General features: G+C 39.1%; 1 protein-coding gene across 1 annotated transcript in view; it reads right to left on the reverse strand.

Annotated features, from left to right (window-relative positions):
• Positions 1-3,329, reverse strand: part of LOC133630324 (DNA endonuclease RBBP8-like) — a 28,286-nt gene extending 24,957 nt beyond the window's left edge. Inside the window, exons 1-3 of the mRNA XM_062021887.1 lie at positions 3,239-3,329; positions 3,082-3,118; positions 634-729 (exon numbers count right to left, since the gene is read on the reverse strand). Coding sequence (XP_061877871.1) covers positions 634-729; positions 3,082-3,118; positions 3,239-3,329 — 224 coding nt within the window. The remainder of the gene's footprint in view (positions 1-633; positions 730-3,081; positions 3,119-3,238) is intronic.
• Between the last annotated feature and the right edge of the window lie 10,372 nt (positions 3,330-13,701).

Below are 13,701 nucleotides of genomic sequence, written 5' to 3' on the forward strand. Positions count from 1 at the left end.
TAATTTATTGAGTTAGAAATAAAAATATTACACATATCGTCTGTCTAGCACTTCCATTTTTGAGTTGATGAAAGACTAAAGGGCTGATTTGGAGCTTGCAGAAAATGTGGTACAGATTATATTTGTGTGCTTCATGTTTTACAAGCACACACATTGCAAAACAGAACAGGTTGGAGCATGAAAAAAGTGGCTTACGCTTTTTTTTTAAACTTGATTAATGGTCCTAACTTACTTAATGTTATGTGGAGGGCCCCAATGACTAGGTTTGCTTTAGGGCCCCAAATGACTAAATCTGGTTATCAATTGTGCATGCAACCGCAACATGCCCACAAAGAGTACATGCAATTTTATAGTTTGTGCATGCTATTAAGCATTTGTTTTTTGCGATCTTATTAGTCTTTAGTTTGACTTTGTGGATTATTTTAAGGTCACCAACCTGTGACTCAGCACTTTAAAAGAAAGCAAATTATAGCTTTTTGTGTTTCATTTATACAACTGGTAACATTTAAATGGTACTTTCTTTATGAAGCATGACCTCCACTCAAACAGTCTGAACACAATGCTATTTTGTGGGCGTAATGTTTCAATTGAACAGTTATATAAATGCAAATATTATTTGGTCTAAATAGTTACCTGTCCTCTAAAAGACCGATGGCATCCTGCAGAGTTTTGGTTTGCTCCTTCAGCTCCTGGTTACGAGTGTAAAACACCTCAAGTCTCTGTGCGTCTCTGTGACAAACAAATAGTCTGTTAGGGTGATATAAATCGGACTAGAGACTAATAAATCACACTTAGACATAGCTGGTGTGCAATGTTTATAGATTTTGACTCTACAATTATGGCCTGAGTAAAAATCACGGTTTCACGATAATCACAATTACCATGCTTTGATTATATGCTTTGTCCTGAAGCCGCTTACTTATATATGTAATAAATCTTTATCAACTGGAACTTTTCCTGACAAAATGAAAATTGCTAAAGTTATTCCGATTTACAAAAATGGTGATAAACATATGGTCTCAAATTATAGACCTGTGTCTCTACTACCTCAATTTGCAAAAATTCTTGAGAAATTATTTGTAAATAGACTTGATGAGTTTATTGACAAACATAAGCTACTGAATGATCATCAGTATGGGTTCAGGAGTAATCGATCTACATCCCTAGCGGTGATGGACTTTGTAGAAAACGTAGCTACAGCAATAGAAAAGAAGCAACACACAGTTGGAGTATTAATTGACTTATGTAAAGCTTTTGACACAATCGATCATTCCTTAGTACTGCAAAAATTGGAAAACTATGGCATAAGAGGTGTTTCACAACAGTGGTTAAGTAGTTATTTAAGTAATAGATCTCAATATGTGGAAATTAATAAGACTAAATCACAGCCAAGAAGAGTAACTTGTGGGGTTCCACAAGGCTCGGTATTGGGACCTAAATTATTTCTACTATATTTAAATGATATTTGCTCAGTATCTAATAAATTGAAATGTATTATGTTTGCAGATGATACAAATGTATATTGTTCAGGAGAAGACTTGAAGGAAGTGTTGAGGGTGTTAGAGGTTGAGTTGATTCAGCTAAAAAAATGGTTTGATATTAATAAGTTATCATTAAATGATAAGAAAACTAAATTTATGGTGTTTAGTGGTGTAAGGACAAATTGTGAAGCAAAATTAAAATTAAATCTAGTGGAAATTGACATGAATCTAAATTCTTGGGAATAATAATTGATCATAAATTATGTTGGAAACCGCATATTGAATATATAAAGGGAAAAATATCCAAATCCATTGCTATTCTTTATAAAGTAAGACACATGCTGAATAAGAAATGTCTACATATGTTATATTATTCTTTTATTTTTCCATATTTAACATATTGTGTTGAAGTTTGGGGAAATGTTTATAGAACAAACGTAGACCCAATAATTAAACTTCAAAAAAGGGTAATTAGAAAAATACACAAAGCGTGCTACTATGAACATACCAGTCCATTATTTATAAGTTCTAATGTGTTAAAATTTTCAGATATTGTGTTTTTAAAAACAATGGAAATTATGTTTCGAGTAAAGAACAACAGCCTTCCAGCTTGTATTCTTAAATTATTTAAATTAAGAGGAGAAAACTATAATTTACGGGGATATTGATTTTTGAAATAGGTAAAGTAAGAACGAGTATAAAATACAAATGTATTTCAGTTTTAGGAGTTAAATGGTGGAACAAGCTCAGTGATGAGTTGAAGACATGTACTTCTTTGTTAAGGTTTAAGAAAACATTGAAAGGTGAAATAATTTAAAATGATAAAATATAGTAAGAATTACTTTCATCCCATTGATTTTTTTTTTTATTGTGATGTTCCAGGCAATCTTATTTTCAGTGGAGGTATAGGATAGGCAAATATAAGCTTTGGCTTCAGCCTATTCCTTTTTCGGTCATTCTTTTTATTTTATTTTATTTTATTTTTGTGTGTAAATGTGTATCGATTGTTAAATATGTATAATTTGTACTGTTAAACTGGTCACACAAAATGGTTAATGGTTGATTATATGACCAAAACTTATTTCATTCATTCATTATTTTCACAACAAAAAATGTATAGAATCAGACGTTCGTCACAGATTTATTAACTGTTTCTTGCGGTCAGTAATAACAGTAATCAAATAAGATTATGATAACTGTACCAAATAATAAATAATACAAAAAAGTATTAATAAGTTAATTACTGTACTATCCTTATAAGATTAAGATTAACTTTATTGATTCCCCCAGTGGGAAATGTTACTGATGTGGGTATTAAATTGTCAATAACTGTCATCCATGCCTATTTATTTATTTTAAAATGAATTTAGGAATATCGTAGTACTTTGCGGTTCCTTGTCCTGAATTCACGCGATTTCTACAACCCCACATGACGGATGCGTGGCCCATTTCGCACAGAAATAACAATGGAGGCGTGCCTGGATAAAAGTGTTTGCATACACGCTTCGCTTAGTTTTGACACACAAGATGGCGGACGTTGCATCGGAAACCTATCTATAGTTAATCGTTGCTAGATAGGAGCTCGACTACTCACAAGCACCGATCTTTTTTCAACTTGCTTACTTTCTCCTCCAGTTCTGCAAAAACAAACAAGTGCAAAATGATTAAGTGTCGAGCAGAACAAGCGTGATATCTATGGATCCTCATCCAGGTGTTTGTTAAATACACATTTAACAAACATGGCACAGTTGTCTTACCCTGCAGTGTTTTTTCATGGCACTCCCCAAGTTGTTTCCATAAAGTGTGAAAGAGGTCGGTGGGTTTGGGTGTGCTGGTGGGGCTGTTCATCCTGTCATTCGATGCCGGAGTCGCCCTGCGTGCCAAAATGTTCCATCATTGGTGCAGGTACAGTCGTGGTCAAAAGTTGACATACACTTGTAAAGAACATGATGTCATGGCTGTCTTGGGTTTCCAATCATTTCTACAACTCTTATTTTTTTGTGATAGAGTGATTGGAGCACATACTTGTTGGTCACAAAAAACATTCATGAAGTTTGGTTCTTTTATGAATTTATTATGGGTCTACTGAAAATGTGCTGGGTCAAAAGTATACATACAGCAATGTTAATATTTGCTTACATGTCCCTTGGCAAGTTTACCTGCAATAAGGCGCTTTTGGTAGCCATCCACAAGCTTCTGCTTGAATTTTTGACCTCTCCTCTTGACAAAATTGGTGCAGTTCAGCTAAATTTTTTGGTTTTCTGACATGGACTTGTTTCTTCAGCATTGTCCACACGTTTAAGTCAGGACTTTGGGAAGGCCATTCTAAAACCTTCATTCTAGCCTGATTTCGCCATTCCTTTACCACTTTTGACGTGTGTTTGGGGTAGGGATGTCCGATAATATCGGACTGCCGATATCATTGGCCAATAAATGCTTTAAAATGTAATATCGGAAATTATCTGTTTCAAAATTATCTGTATCTGTTTCAAAAATCAAAATGTATGACTTTTTAAAACGCTGCTGTGTACACGGACGTAGGGAGAAGTACAGAGCGCCAATAAACCTTAAAGGCACTGCCTTTGCGTGCCGGCCCAGTCACATAACATCTACGGCTTTTCACACACACAAGTGAATGCAATGCATACTTGGTCAACAGCCATACAGGTCACACTGAGGGTGGCTGTATAAACAACTTTAACACTGTTACAAATATGCGCCACACTGTGAACCCACACCAAATAAGAATGACAAACACATTTCAGGAGAACATCCGCACGGTAACACAACATAAACACAACAAAACAAATACCCAGAACCCCTTGCAGCACTAACTCTTCCGGGACACTACAATATACCCCTCTCCCCGCTACTCCCCCAGAACCCTGCCTCCCCTCCAACCCCGCCCACCTCAACCTCCTCATGCTCTCTCAGGGAGAGCATGTCCCAAATCCCAAGCTGCTGTTTTGAGGCATGTTAAAAAAAATAATGCACTTTGTGACTTCAATAATAAATATGGCAGTGCCATGTTGGCATTTTTTTCCATAACTTGAGTTGATTTATTTTGGAAAACCTTGTTACATTGTTTAATGCATCCATCCAGCGGGGCATAACAACAAAATTAGGCATAATAATGTGTTCATTCCACAACTTTATATATCGGTCTCGGTTGATATCGGTATTGGTAATTAAGAGTTGGACAATATCGGAATATCGGATATCGGCAAAAAAGCCATTATCGGACATCTCTAGTTTGGGGTCATTGTCCTGTTAAAACACCCAACTGCGCCCAAGACCCAACCTCCGGGCTGATGATTTTAGCTTGTCCTGAAGAATTTGGAGGTAATCCTCCTTTTTCATTGTCACATTTAAAGCACCAGTTCCATTGGCAGCAAAACAGGCCCAGAGCATAATACTATCACCACCATACATACCTTCCCGCGTTCTCACCACATTCTACAGAGGCACTATAGAGAGCCTATTGACCAACAGCATCTCTGTCTGGACTGGAGTCTGCAGTGCCTCAGACTGGATGTCTCTCCAGAGAGTGGTGAGGACGGCGGAAAAGATCATCAGGACTCCTCTTCCTCCTATCCAGGAGATCGCAAAAAAGCCGCTGCCTGACCAGGGCTCAGAAAATCTGCAGAGACAAGGACTGTTTTCACTGCTGGACTCTAGAAAGAGGTTCCGCAGTCTCCGTAGCAGAACCTCCAGGTTCTGTAACAGCTTCTCCCCTCAGGCCGTAAGACTCTTGAATGCATTAAAATAATCCCCTCAATTCCCCCCAAAAATGGATTAACTGGCTGGAAGATAAAGACAATATAACATACATCCATAAACGTGGATGCATATGCAAAAGTGCAATACATTTATCTGTACAGTAATCTATTTATTTATATCTGCACCTTATTGCTCCGTTATCCTGCACTACCATCAGCTAATGCAACGGAATTTCGTTCTTATCTGTACTGCAAAGTTCAAATTTGAATGACAATAAAAGGAAGTCTAAATCTTGACGGTAGACATGGTGTTCCTGGGATTACAGGCCTCACCTTTTCTCCTCCAAACATATTGCTGGGTATTGTGGCCAAACTGGTCAATTTTTGTTTCATCTGACATCACATGGACAAAGATAAGACCTTCTGGAGGAATGTTCCGTGGTCAGATGAAACAAAAATTGAGCTGTTTGGCTACAATACCCAGCAATATGTTTGGAGGAAAAAGGTGAGGCCTTTAATCCCATGAACACCAATTCCTACCGTTAAGCATGGTAGTGGTAGTATTATACTCTGGACCTGTTTTGCTGCCAATGGAACTGGTGCTTTAAATGGGACAATGAAAAAGGAGGATTACCTTCAAATTCTTCAGGACAAGCTAAAATCATCAGCCCGGAGGTTGGGTTTTGGGCGCAGTTGGGTGTTCCAACAGGACAATGACCCCAAACACACGTCAAAAGTGGTAAAGGAATGGCTAAATCGGGCTACAATGAAGGTTTTAGAATGGCCTTCCTAAAGTCCTGACTTAAACGTGTGGACAATGCTGAAGAAACAAGTCCATGTCAGAAAACCAACACATTTAGCTGAACTGCAACAATTTTGTCAAGAGGAGTGGTTAAAAATTCAACCAGAATTGATTGATTGAAACTTTTATTAGTAGATTGCACAGTACAGTACATATTCTGTACAATTGACCACTAAATAGTAACACCCGAATAAGTTTTTCAACATGTTAAAGTCGGGGTCCACGTTAATCAATTCATGGTGAAGCTTGTGGATGGCTACCAAAAGCACCTTATTGCAGTGAAACTTGCCAAGGGACATGTAAGCAAATATTAACATTGCTGTATGTATACTTTTGACCCAGCACATTTTCAGTAGACCCATAATAAATTCATAAAAGAACCAAACTTCATGAATGTTTTTTGTGACCAACAAGTATGTGCTCCAATCACTCTATCACAAAAAAATAAGAGTTGTAGAAATGATTGGAAACTCAAGACAGCCATGACATTATGTTCTTTACAAGTGTATGTCAACTTTTGACCACGACTGTATGTCAACAAATGGGGGAAAAGTTCGAAGTTGGCTTCTGCGCATGTCCGATTTTTCGAGGTCAAAGTTCGTGCAGGATAAACAAAGCCAAGCGACTCCATACTTTTTTTTTTTAAGTAAACTTCGTCAGTTCGTGGTTGGTTTTTACTCTTTAGCGTGAATAGTAGTAAATATATTTCAGAATTATTGTTTATCCCTGCTTCGTGTATATTTGTCAATAGGCCGAAAGACAACACTAAAATGAAACGTCCTTCCGCAGCGTTCCTGTTTTAGAAAAGCACCGAGCTGCGACATTCAAGTTTGAATTATAAGCAAAATAAAATACTCACATCGACACAAAAGGTTTTTTTAAATGTTCCGGCGTTCAAAAACATGTTTGGAAACGATGCTTCCTGGCGAGAAATAGACAGGAAGAAGCGTAGAGGGAATTGCAAATTGCCGCGCCGCAATGCCTGCTGGGTAAAGATTGTTCTTCGTATTTTAAACGTAGCTTATGTCGGGTTCATTAGTAGCATACTGCCATCTAGTGGAGGGAGTCGACCACCGGCTTTTTACATGCTATAAGTGTACTTTAGGCCAGTGGTCTCCAACCACCGGCCCGCGCAGAAACATTGATTAATTACTTTATTTTATTTAATAATATAATTAAATTAACACATTTTTCTCCAACTTAACATTCGCCGGTCCCACTAAACACAGCAATAAGCTTGTTTATAGATGTATATTACAACTCCTGACAGGAAGTCACCATTTGTATATATAGTATATATACAAATTATTATATATATATAACAGCACATTAATGCACATTAATGAACATATAACATTTTAATGTGCCAGATTGTAGCCAAAAGCTACAGGTGCTGTTATATATAGCAGGACCTCAGGACCCAACTTTTCCACTACACAGGGGCCCGGGGACCCCTCCGATATTAACACTGAATTATTAATCTTACTCTTGGTTTTAATCATAGTCAATAAAAACAAAATATCTAACCTACTTACAGTGCACTACCTTATAAAATGATATCATATCAAGATCATATAATTAATCTAACAAACAAACCTTAGGCTTAGGTCAGGCTGATTGGACAAAATACATTTACAAACTGTATATAATATGTTATAAACTAAATTAATAATAAATATGTTTCTTAACTAAACTTTCAATCAAATTAAAGTGCAAATGAAAATCCAGCTCCACCACTTTAGTCATAATTTTTGCGCTTGAGAAATTTCTCTATGACATTAGCGCCATACTTCTTCTGTTTGTTTTATATCGTCATTACTGCCACAAGTGGTGGAAAAGTGTATTACAAAAAAACAAGAAAAAAACGAAGTAATAATAATATTTACAGATAAATCAAGTAAAAAAAATAAAACAATAAAAATGTATATGTAAATGTAAATGAAATATAATAAAATAATAAGAAAGGTGTAACAAAATCTGATCACGTCATTTTATATGGCCCACAAAAGCCTGGAAATAATATGTGTCGATAAAATACTTTATATTTTCTAACTAAAGGTATTAGGGTTTTCTTGTAGTTTGGCAGGGAATACAATAGTGTCCAATATTGCAACAAATATAAAATTATTCTACATTTTTGGTCAAAATCCAAATAAATACTTAAATATTTGCTTAACTTACGATTTCGAAGCAAGTTATTCATCAAGTTGTACACTATAAAAATGACCAATAGATTTTACTTAAACATTTGGGGAGTTTTTTAGTAAGTAAATAAAAAAAAAACAGACCAATTTGTCTTTTTTTTTTTTTACTGTAAAATCCACAGTTGAAGATTTTATGGCACCACATTTTATTATGGTAAAAAAAACTGGCACTGTATGTATGTGGCGCTGCTGGTGGCAGGAGCTCTGTGCTCTTGTGTCATCCTTTTTGTGTTAAAGTTAAAGTACCAATGATCGTCACACACACACACACACACACACACACACACACACACACACACACACACACACACACACACACACACACACACACGAGGTGTGGCGAAATTATTCTCTTGTTCATCCCCTGGGAGGTGAGGGGAGCAGTGAGCAGCAGCGGTGGCCGTGCCCGGGAATCATTTTTGGTGACTTAATCCCCCCAATTCCAACCCTTGATGCTGAGTGCCAAGCAGGGAGGTAATGGGTCTCATTTTTATAGTCTTTGGTATGACTCGGCCGGGGTTTGAACTCACGACTTACCCATCTCAGGGCGGACACTCTACTGATGTTTCCCTCAAGTTTTCATGTGGTTTTTTTTTTTTTTGCCTTTTGGTTCGGGACCCTTTGGGTCTGTGCGTGACTTCCACTGTGTTTTTTTTTGTGAACTTCTGGATCCGCCTCCCGGGGGCCTTTTGGGCCATGGAGACCAGCTGCTGGGTCTTTGTCATACCAGAGTCCGTTTGGAGAGACTGGAGGAGACGCGGATGAAGAGGTATAGGACACCTCGGCCTCCTTAGACCAGCGTTTTTCAACCTTTTTTGAGCCAAGGCACATTTTTTTCATTAAAAAAATAGAAACTCCACCAGTTTGTCGTGCCTTATTTTGAGTTTGTTGTCGTTTCCTGTGTGTAGTGCTTTAGTTCCTGTCTTGCGCTGTTATTTTGGTGACCCTTCCTGTTTTGTTGGTACACCTTCCTTGGAGTGCTATTGTCGGAATAACTGTACCTAAGTTATCACAATGAGTTCCCGGCGAGAAGACAAAAGCTGTCTTTGATCCGACCAAGCAAAAGGCTTGTAAAACTCCACTGGGTAGGATGGGAAGCAACATGAAGGTGTTCTGTTTCTTTTATGTATTGTAATCAACAGAAAGATATATTGTCTTGACCCGAGATCGACAAAGCGAAGAGGAAGCAGGACCTGACTCCCGTCCAGGGACCTCTTCTTTGAACTCTTTTTACGACCTTTTCTTTGAACTGTTTGTAATCAAAGGCGATGGCTGTTTACGACCCCCGTCCCTTTAGAAACAGCTGTTGCCATGTAATCAGGGAAAGTCCAAATAAAAAGAGGAGGCGTACAATCGTCAGGAGCGTGGTGAGACTGTGCAAAGAGTACAGTCCAGACGTCTCTCCTTAATTGAGCCAAATTTAATTCTGTCTCAGTTTAATTCCTTACTTCTTGTCTTGTTTAATAGATGTCATCAGTGTTTGAACCTGACAGCTATTGCCCGCACCTGCTTTGTTGTCGCAATCAAGACTATTTAAGTTGTGCGTACGCCATGCTTCTCTGTGTTGATTGTCATGTCATGTACGGATGTACTTTGTGGACGCCGTCTCCGCTCCACACGCTTGTAAGTTTTTGCTGTCGTCCAGCATTCTGTTTTGGTTTACTTTGTAGCCAGTTCAGTTTTACTTTTGTTTTGCATAGCCATCCCTATGCTTCAGTGCCTTTTCCGAGCGGGACTTACCTTTTGTTAGTTTTTGGTTTAGGCGTTCCATACCTCTTTACCTGCACGCTGTCTCCCGCTGTGCTCCGCATATTGGGATCACGACAAACCATCCTCGACACGTTCAGACTTCTACAAAGCAACAAACTACCTGCCGCCACCTACTGACATGGGAGTATTACATTGTTACCCTGCCAAGCTCTACACAGCACAGGCACTAAACAACAGCGCATTATTATAATTATTGATTTGCAAAATAAAATATTTTTTTGGGACCAATTAGGTGAAGTTGCATAATTTCCCACGGCGCACAGTGGTTGAAAAACACTACCTTAGACGTATCCTCGCTCATCCATGCGGACTGGACACTGGCCGAGAGTTGGTGGGCGGCCGAGGGTTGCTTTGTTGGGTTCGCTCCTGTCTCTGGCCGTGCTCCCCCCTCCCCAGCAGACGATGACGTGGAACACCGCAGAGGCCACCACAGTGTATGTTTTTTTTGTTGTCTTTGTTTTACTTTTGTTGCTGTATGTAGAAATGGCTGGTTGCATCTTTTAATGTCCTTTGATGTTTCCCTCTTACACACATGTTTATGTGTGCTATGGCTATGAGGATTTTTTCCCCTTGGCCTCGGTCTGGACCCCCTCTTTAGGGGCCCAGTCTCAGACTGAATATTTTTTTTCTCACCTCCCCAGTCCCAGCGTTTACCTGTTTCTCACCTTTTTTGTAAGGGACGCCGGAAGTCGTCAGACCTGTCTGCGATCCTGTTCTGTCTCCCTGTAATGTTTGATCCTGTTTTGTCTCCCCGTAATGTTTGATCCTGTTTTGTCTCCCTGTAATGTTTGATCCTGTTCTGTCTCCCCGTAATGTTTGATCCTGTTGTCTCCCCGTAGTGTTTGATCCTGTTCTGCCCCCCCCCGTAATGTTTGATCCTGTTCTGTCTCCCCATAATGTTTGATCCTGTTCTGTGTCCCCGTAATGTTTGATCCTGTTCTATCTCCCCGTAATGTTTGATCCTGTTCTGTCACCCCGTAATGTTTGATCTTGTTCTGTCTCCCCGTAATGTTTGATCCTGTTCTGTCTCTCCGTAATGTTTGATCCTGTTCTGTCACCCCGTAATGTTTGATCCTGTTCTGTCTCCCTGTAATGTTTGATGCTGTTCTGTCTCCCTGTAATGTTTGATCCTGTTCGGTCTCCCTGTAATGTTTGATCCTGTTCTGTCTCCCTGTAATGTTTGATCCTGTTCTGTCTCCCCGTAATGTTTGATCCTGTTTTGTCTCCCTGTAATGTTTGATCCTGTTCTGTCTCCCTGTAATGTCTGATCCTGTTCTGTCACCCTGTAATGTTTGATCCTGTTCTGTCTCCCTGTAATGTTTGATCCTGTTCCGTCTCCCTGTAATGTTGATCCTGTTCTGTCTCCCTGTAATGGTTGATCCTGTTCCGTCTCCCTGTAATGGTTGATCCTGTTCCGTCTCCCTGTAATGTTGATCCTGTTCTGTCTCCCTGTAATGGTTGATCCTGTTCTGTCTCCCCGTAATGTTTGATCCTGTTCTGTCTCCCCGTAATGTTTGATCCTGTTCTGTCTCCCCGTAATGTTTGATCCTGTTCGGTCTCCCTGTAATGTTTGATCCTGTTCTGTCTCCCTGTAATGTTTGATCCTGTTCTGTCTCCCCGTAATGTTTGATCCTGTTCTGTCTCCCTGTAATGTTTGATTCTGTTCTGTCTCCCTGTAATGTTTGATCCTGTTCTATCTCCCTGTAATGTTTGATCCTGTTCTGTCTCCCCGTAATGTTTGATCCTGTTCTGTCTCCCTGTAATGTTTGATCCTGTTCTGTCACCCCGTAATGTTTGATCCTGTTCTGTCTCCCTGTAATGTTTGATGCTGTTCTGTCTCCCTGTAATGTTTGATCCTGTTCTATCTCCCTGTAATGTTTGATCCTGTTCTGTCACCCCGTAATGTTTGATCCTGTTCTGTCTCCCTGTAATGTTTGATGCTGTTCTGTCTCCCTGTAATGTTTGATCCTGTTCGGTCTCCCTGTAATGTTTGATCCTGTTCTGTCTCCCTGTAATGTTTGATCCTGTTCTGTCTCCCCGTAATGTTTGATCCTGTTTTGTCTCCCTGTAATGTTTGATCCTGTTCTGTCTCCCTGTAATGTCTGATCCTGTTCTGTCACCCTGTAATGTTTGATCCTGTTCTGTCTCCCTGTAATGTTTGATCCTGTTCCGTCTCCCTGTAATGTTGATCCTGTTCCGTCTCCCTGTAATGGTTGATCCTGTTCCGTCTCCCTGTAATGGTTGATCCTGTTCCGTCTCCCTGTAATGTTGATCCTGTTCTGTCTCCCTGTAATGGTTGATCCTGTTCTGTCTCCCCGTAATGTTTGATCCTGTTCTGTCTCCCCGTAATGTTTGATCCTGTTCTGTCTCCCCGTAATGTTTGATCCTGTTCGGTCTCCCTGTAATGTTTGATCCTGTTCTGTCTCCCTGTAATGTTTGATCCTGTTCTGTCTCCCCGTAATGTTTGATCCTGTTCTGTCTCCCTGTAATGTTTGATCCTGTTCTATCTCCCTGTAATGTTTGATCCTGTTCTGTCTCCCTGTAATGTTTGATCCTGTTCTATCTCCCTGTAATGTTTGATCCTGTTCTGTCTCCCTGTAATGTTTGATCCTCTTCTGTCTCCCTGTAATGTTTGATCCTGTTCTGTCTCCCTGTAATGTTTGTCTGCTCTTGAATGGGATTGTGCTAAAAATCTTAAATTTCTCCTCGGGGATTAATAAAGTATTTCTGATTCTGATATGTTGAAAAATAATTCTAAAAAACGCCATAAAAACAGTGGTAAAATCCACAGATTTTTTTTACTTCAAGTACATTTTGAAAAAAATATTTAAATTAATTATTTACTGCTACAAGCGGCCCTCTAATGACTGCGGTGTGGCACTCAATGAAAACAAGTTTGACACCCCTGCCATAGAGCAATCATTGTGACTATTATTGATCACTACTTTGTATTTTAGTTTCTTCATGTCTGTATGGTTATTGTCAGTATACAACTATTAATTGTATAATTCAATTTAATTCAATTAAAATGTATTTCTGCAGATATGAGAAGAAATGGCTTTGGGCTACAACAACAAAAAAAGCGGCAACGGTGAATCATTTTTAGTCTTATATTTGTTTTTATTTTTGCTCTTTCTTTGAAATACAAAACAAGAACCAAAAAGCACAAAAAAATAACATGTACAAAACGGATTATTGTGACATCATCAAAGCAAGTCCGAGACGGTGATTCTGACGGGTCGGCCTAGAACCTGATGCTACAACTGCTGACAATGTCAACGTAAATGTTGCCGTAACTGCTTCCAATTAGTGCCTTGTCAGTAGTGCTTCAACACAAATAACATGAAACATTAACGCAGTTCCCCTGCTCACTGCTTTAAGGTGGTGCAGCCCACTGACTCCAGAACAAGGTCGATATTGAGACGATTCTACGGACTTTATGGCACCGTTCTTGATCTTTTCATAACTGGCTAAAACACATCAAGTCTGTTCCGAGCAGAAAAGCCAAAAATCTGCTCTTTTCCTTATTGATACTGAGCACTTTGAATTATTACGTGTTGGAATAGCCCCAATCTTTTCCTAAAATACGGGTAAAAACACTTGGCATACAATGGCTTGCTGAGAGAAATAAAAGTCGAATGAACAAGCATCACTTGGTAAAACACAAAGCCTTGAAAACAGAACAGTTCTGCACGCCATGGTGCAGCTTTTTTTTTTTTTCCTCC

Source organism: Entelurus aequoreus, linkage group LG15, assembly GCF_033978785.1.
Source record: "Entelurus aequoreus isolate RoL-2023_Sb linkage group LG15, RoL_Eaeq_v1.1, whole genome shotgun sequence".
Classification (NCBI taxonomy): Eukaryota; Metazoa; Chordata; class Actinopteri; order Syngnathiformes; family Syngnathidae; genus Entelurus; species Entelurus aequoreus.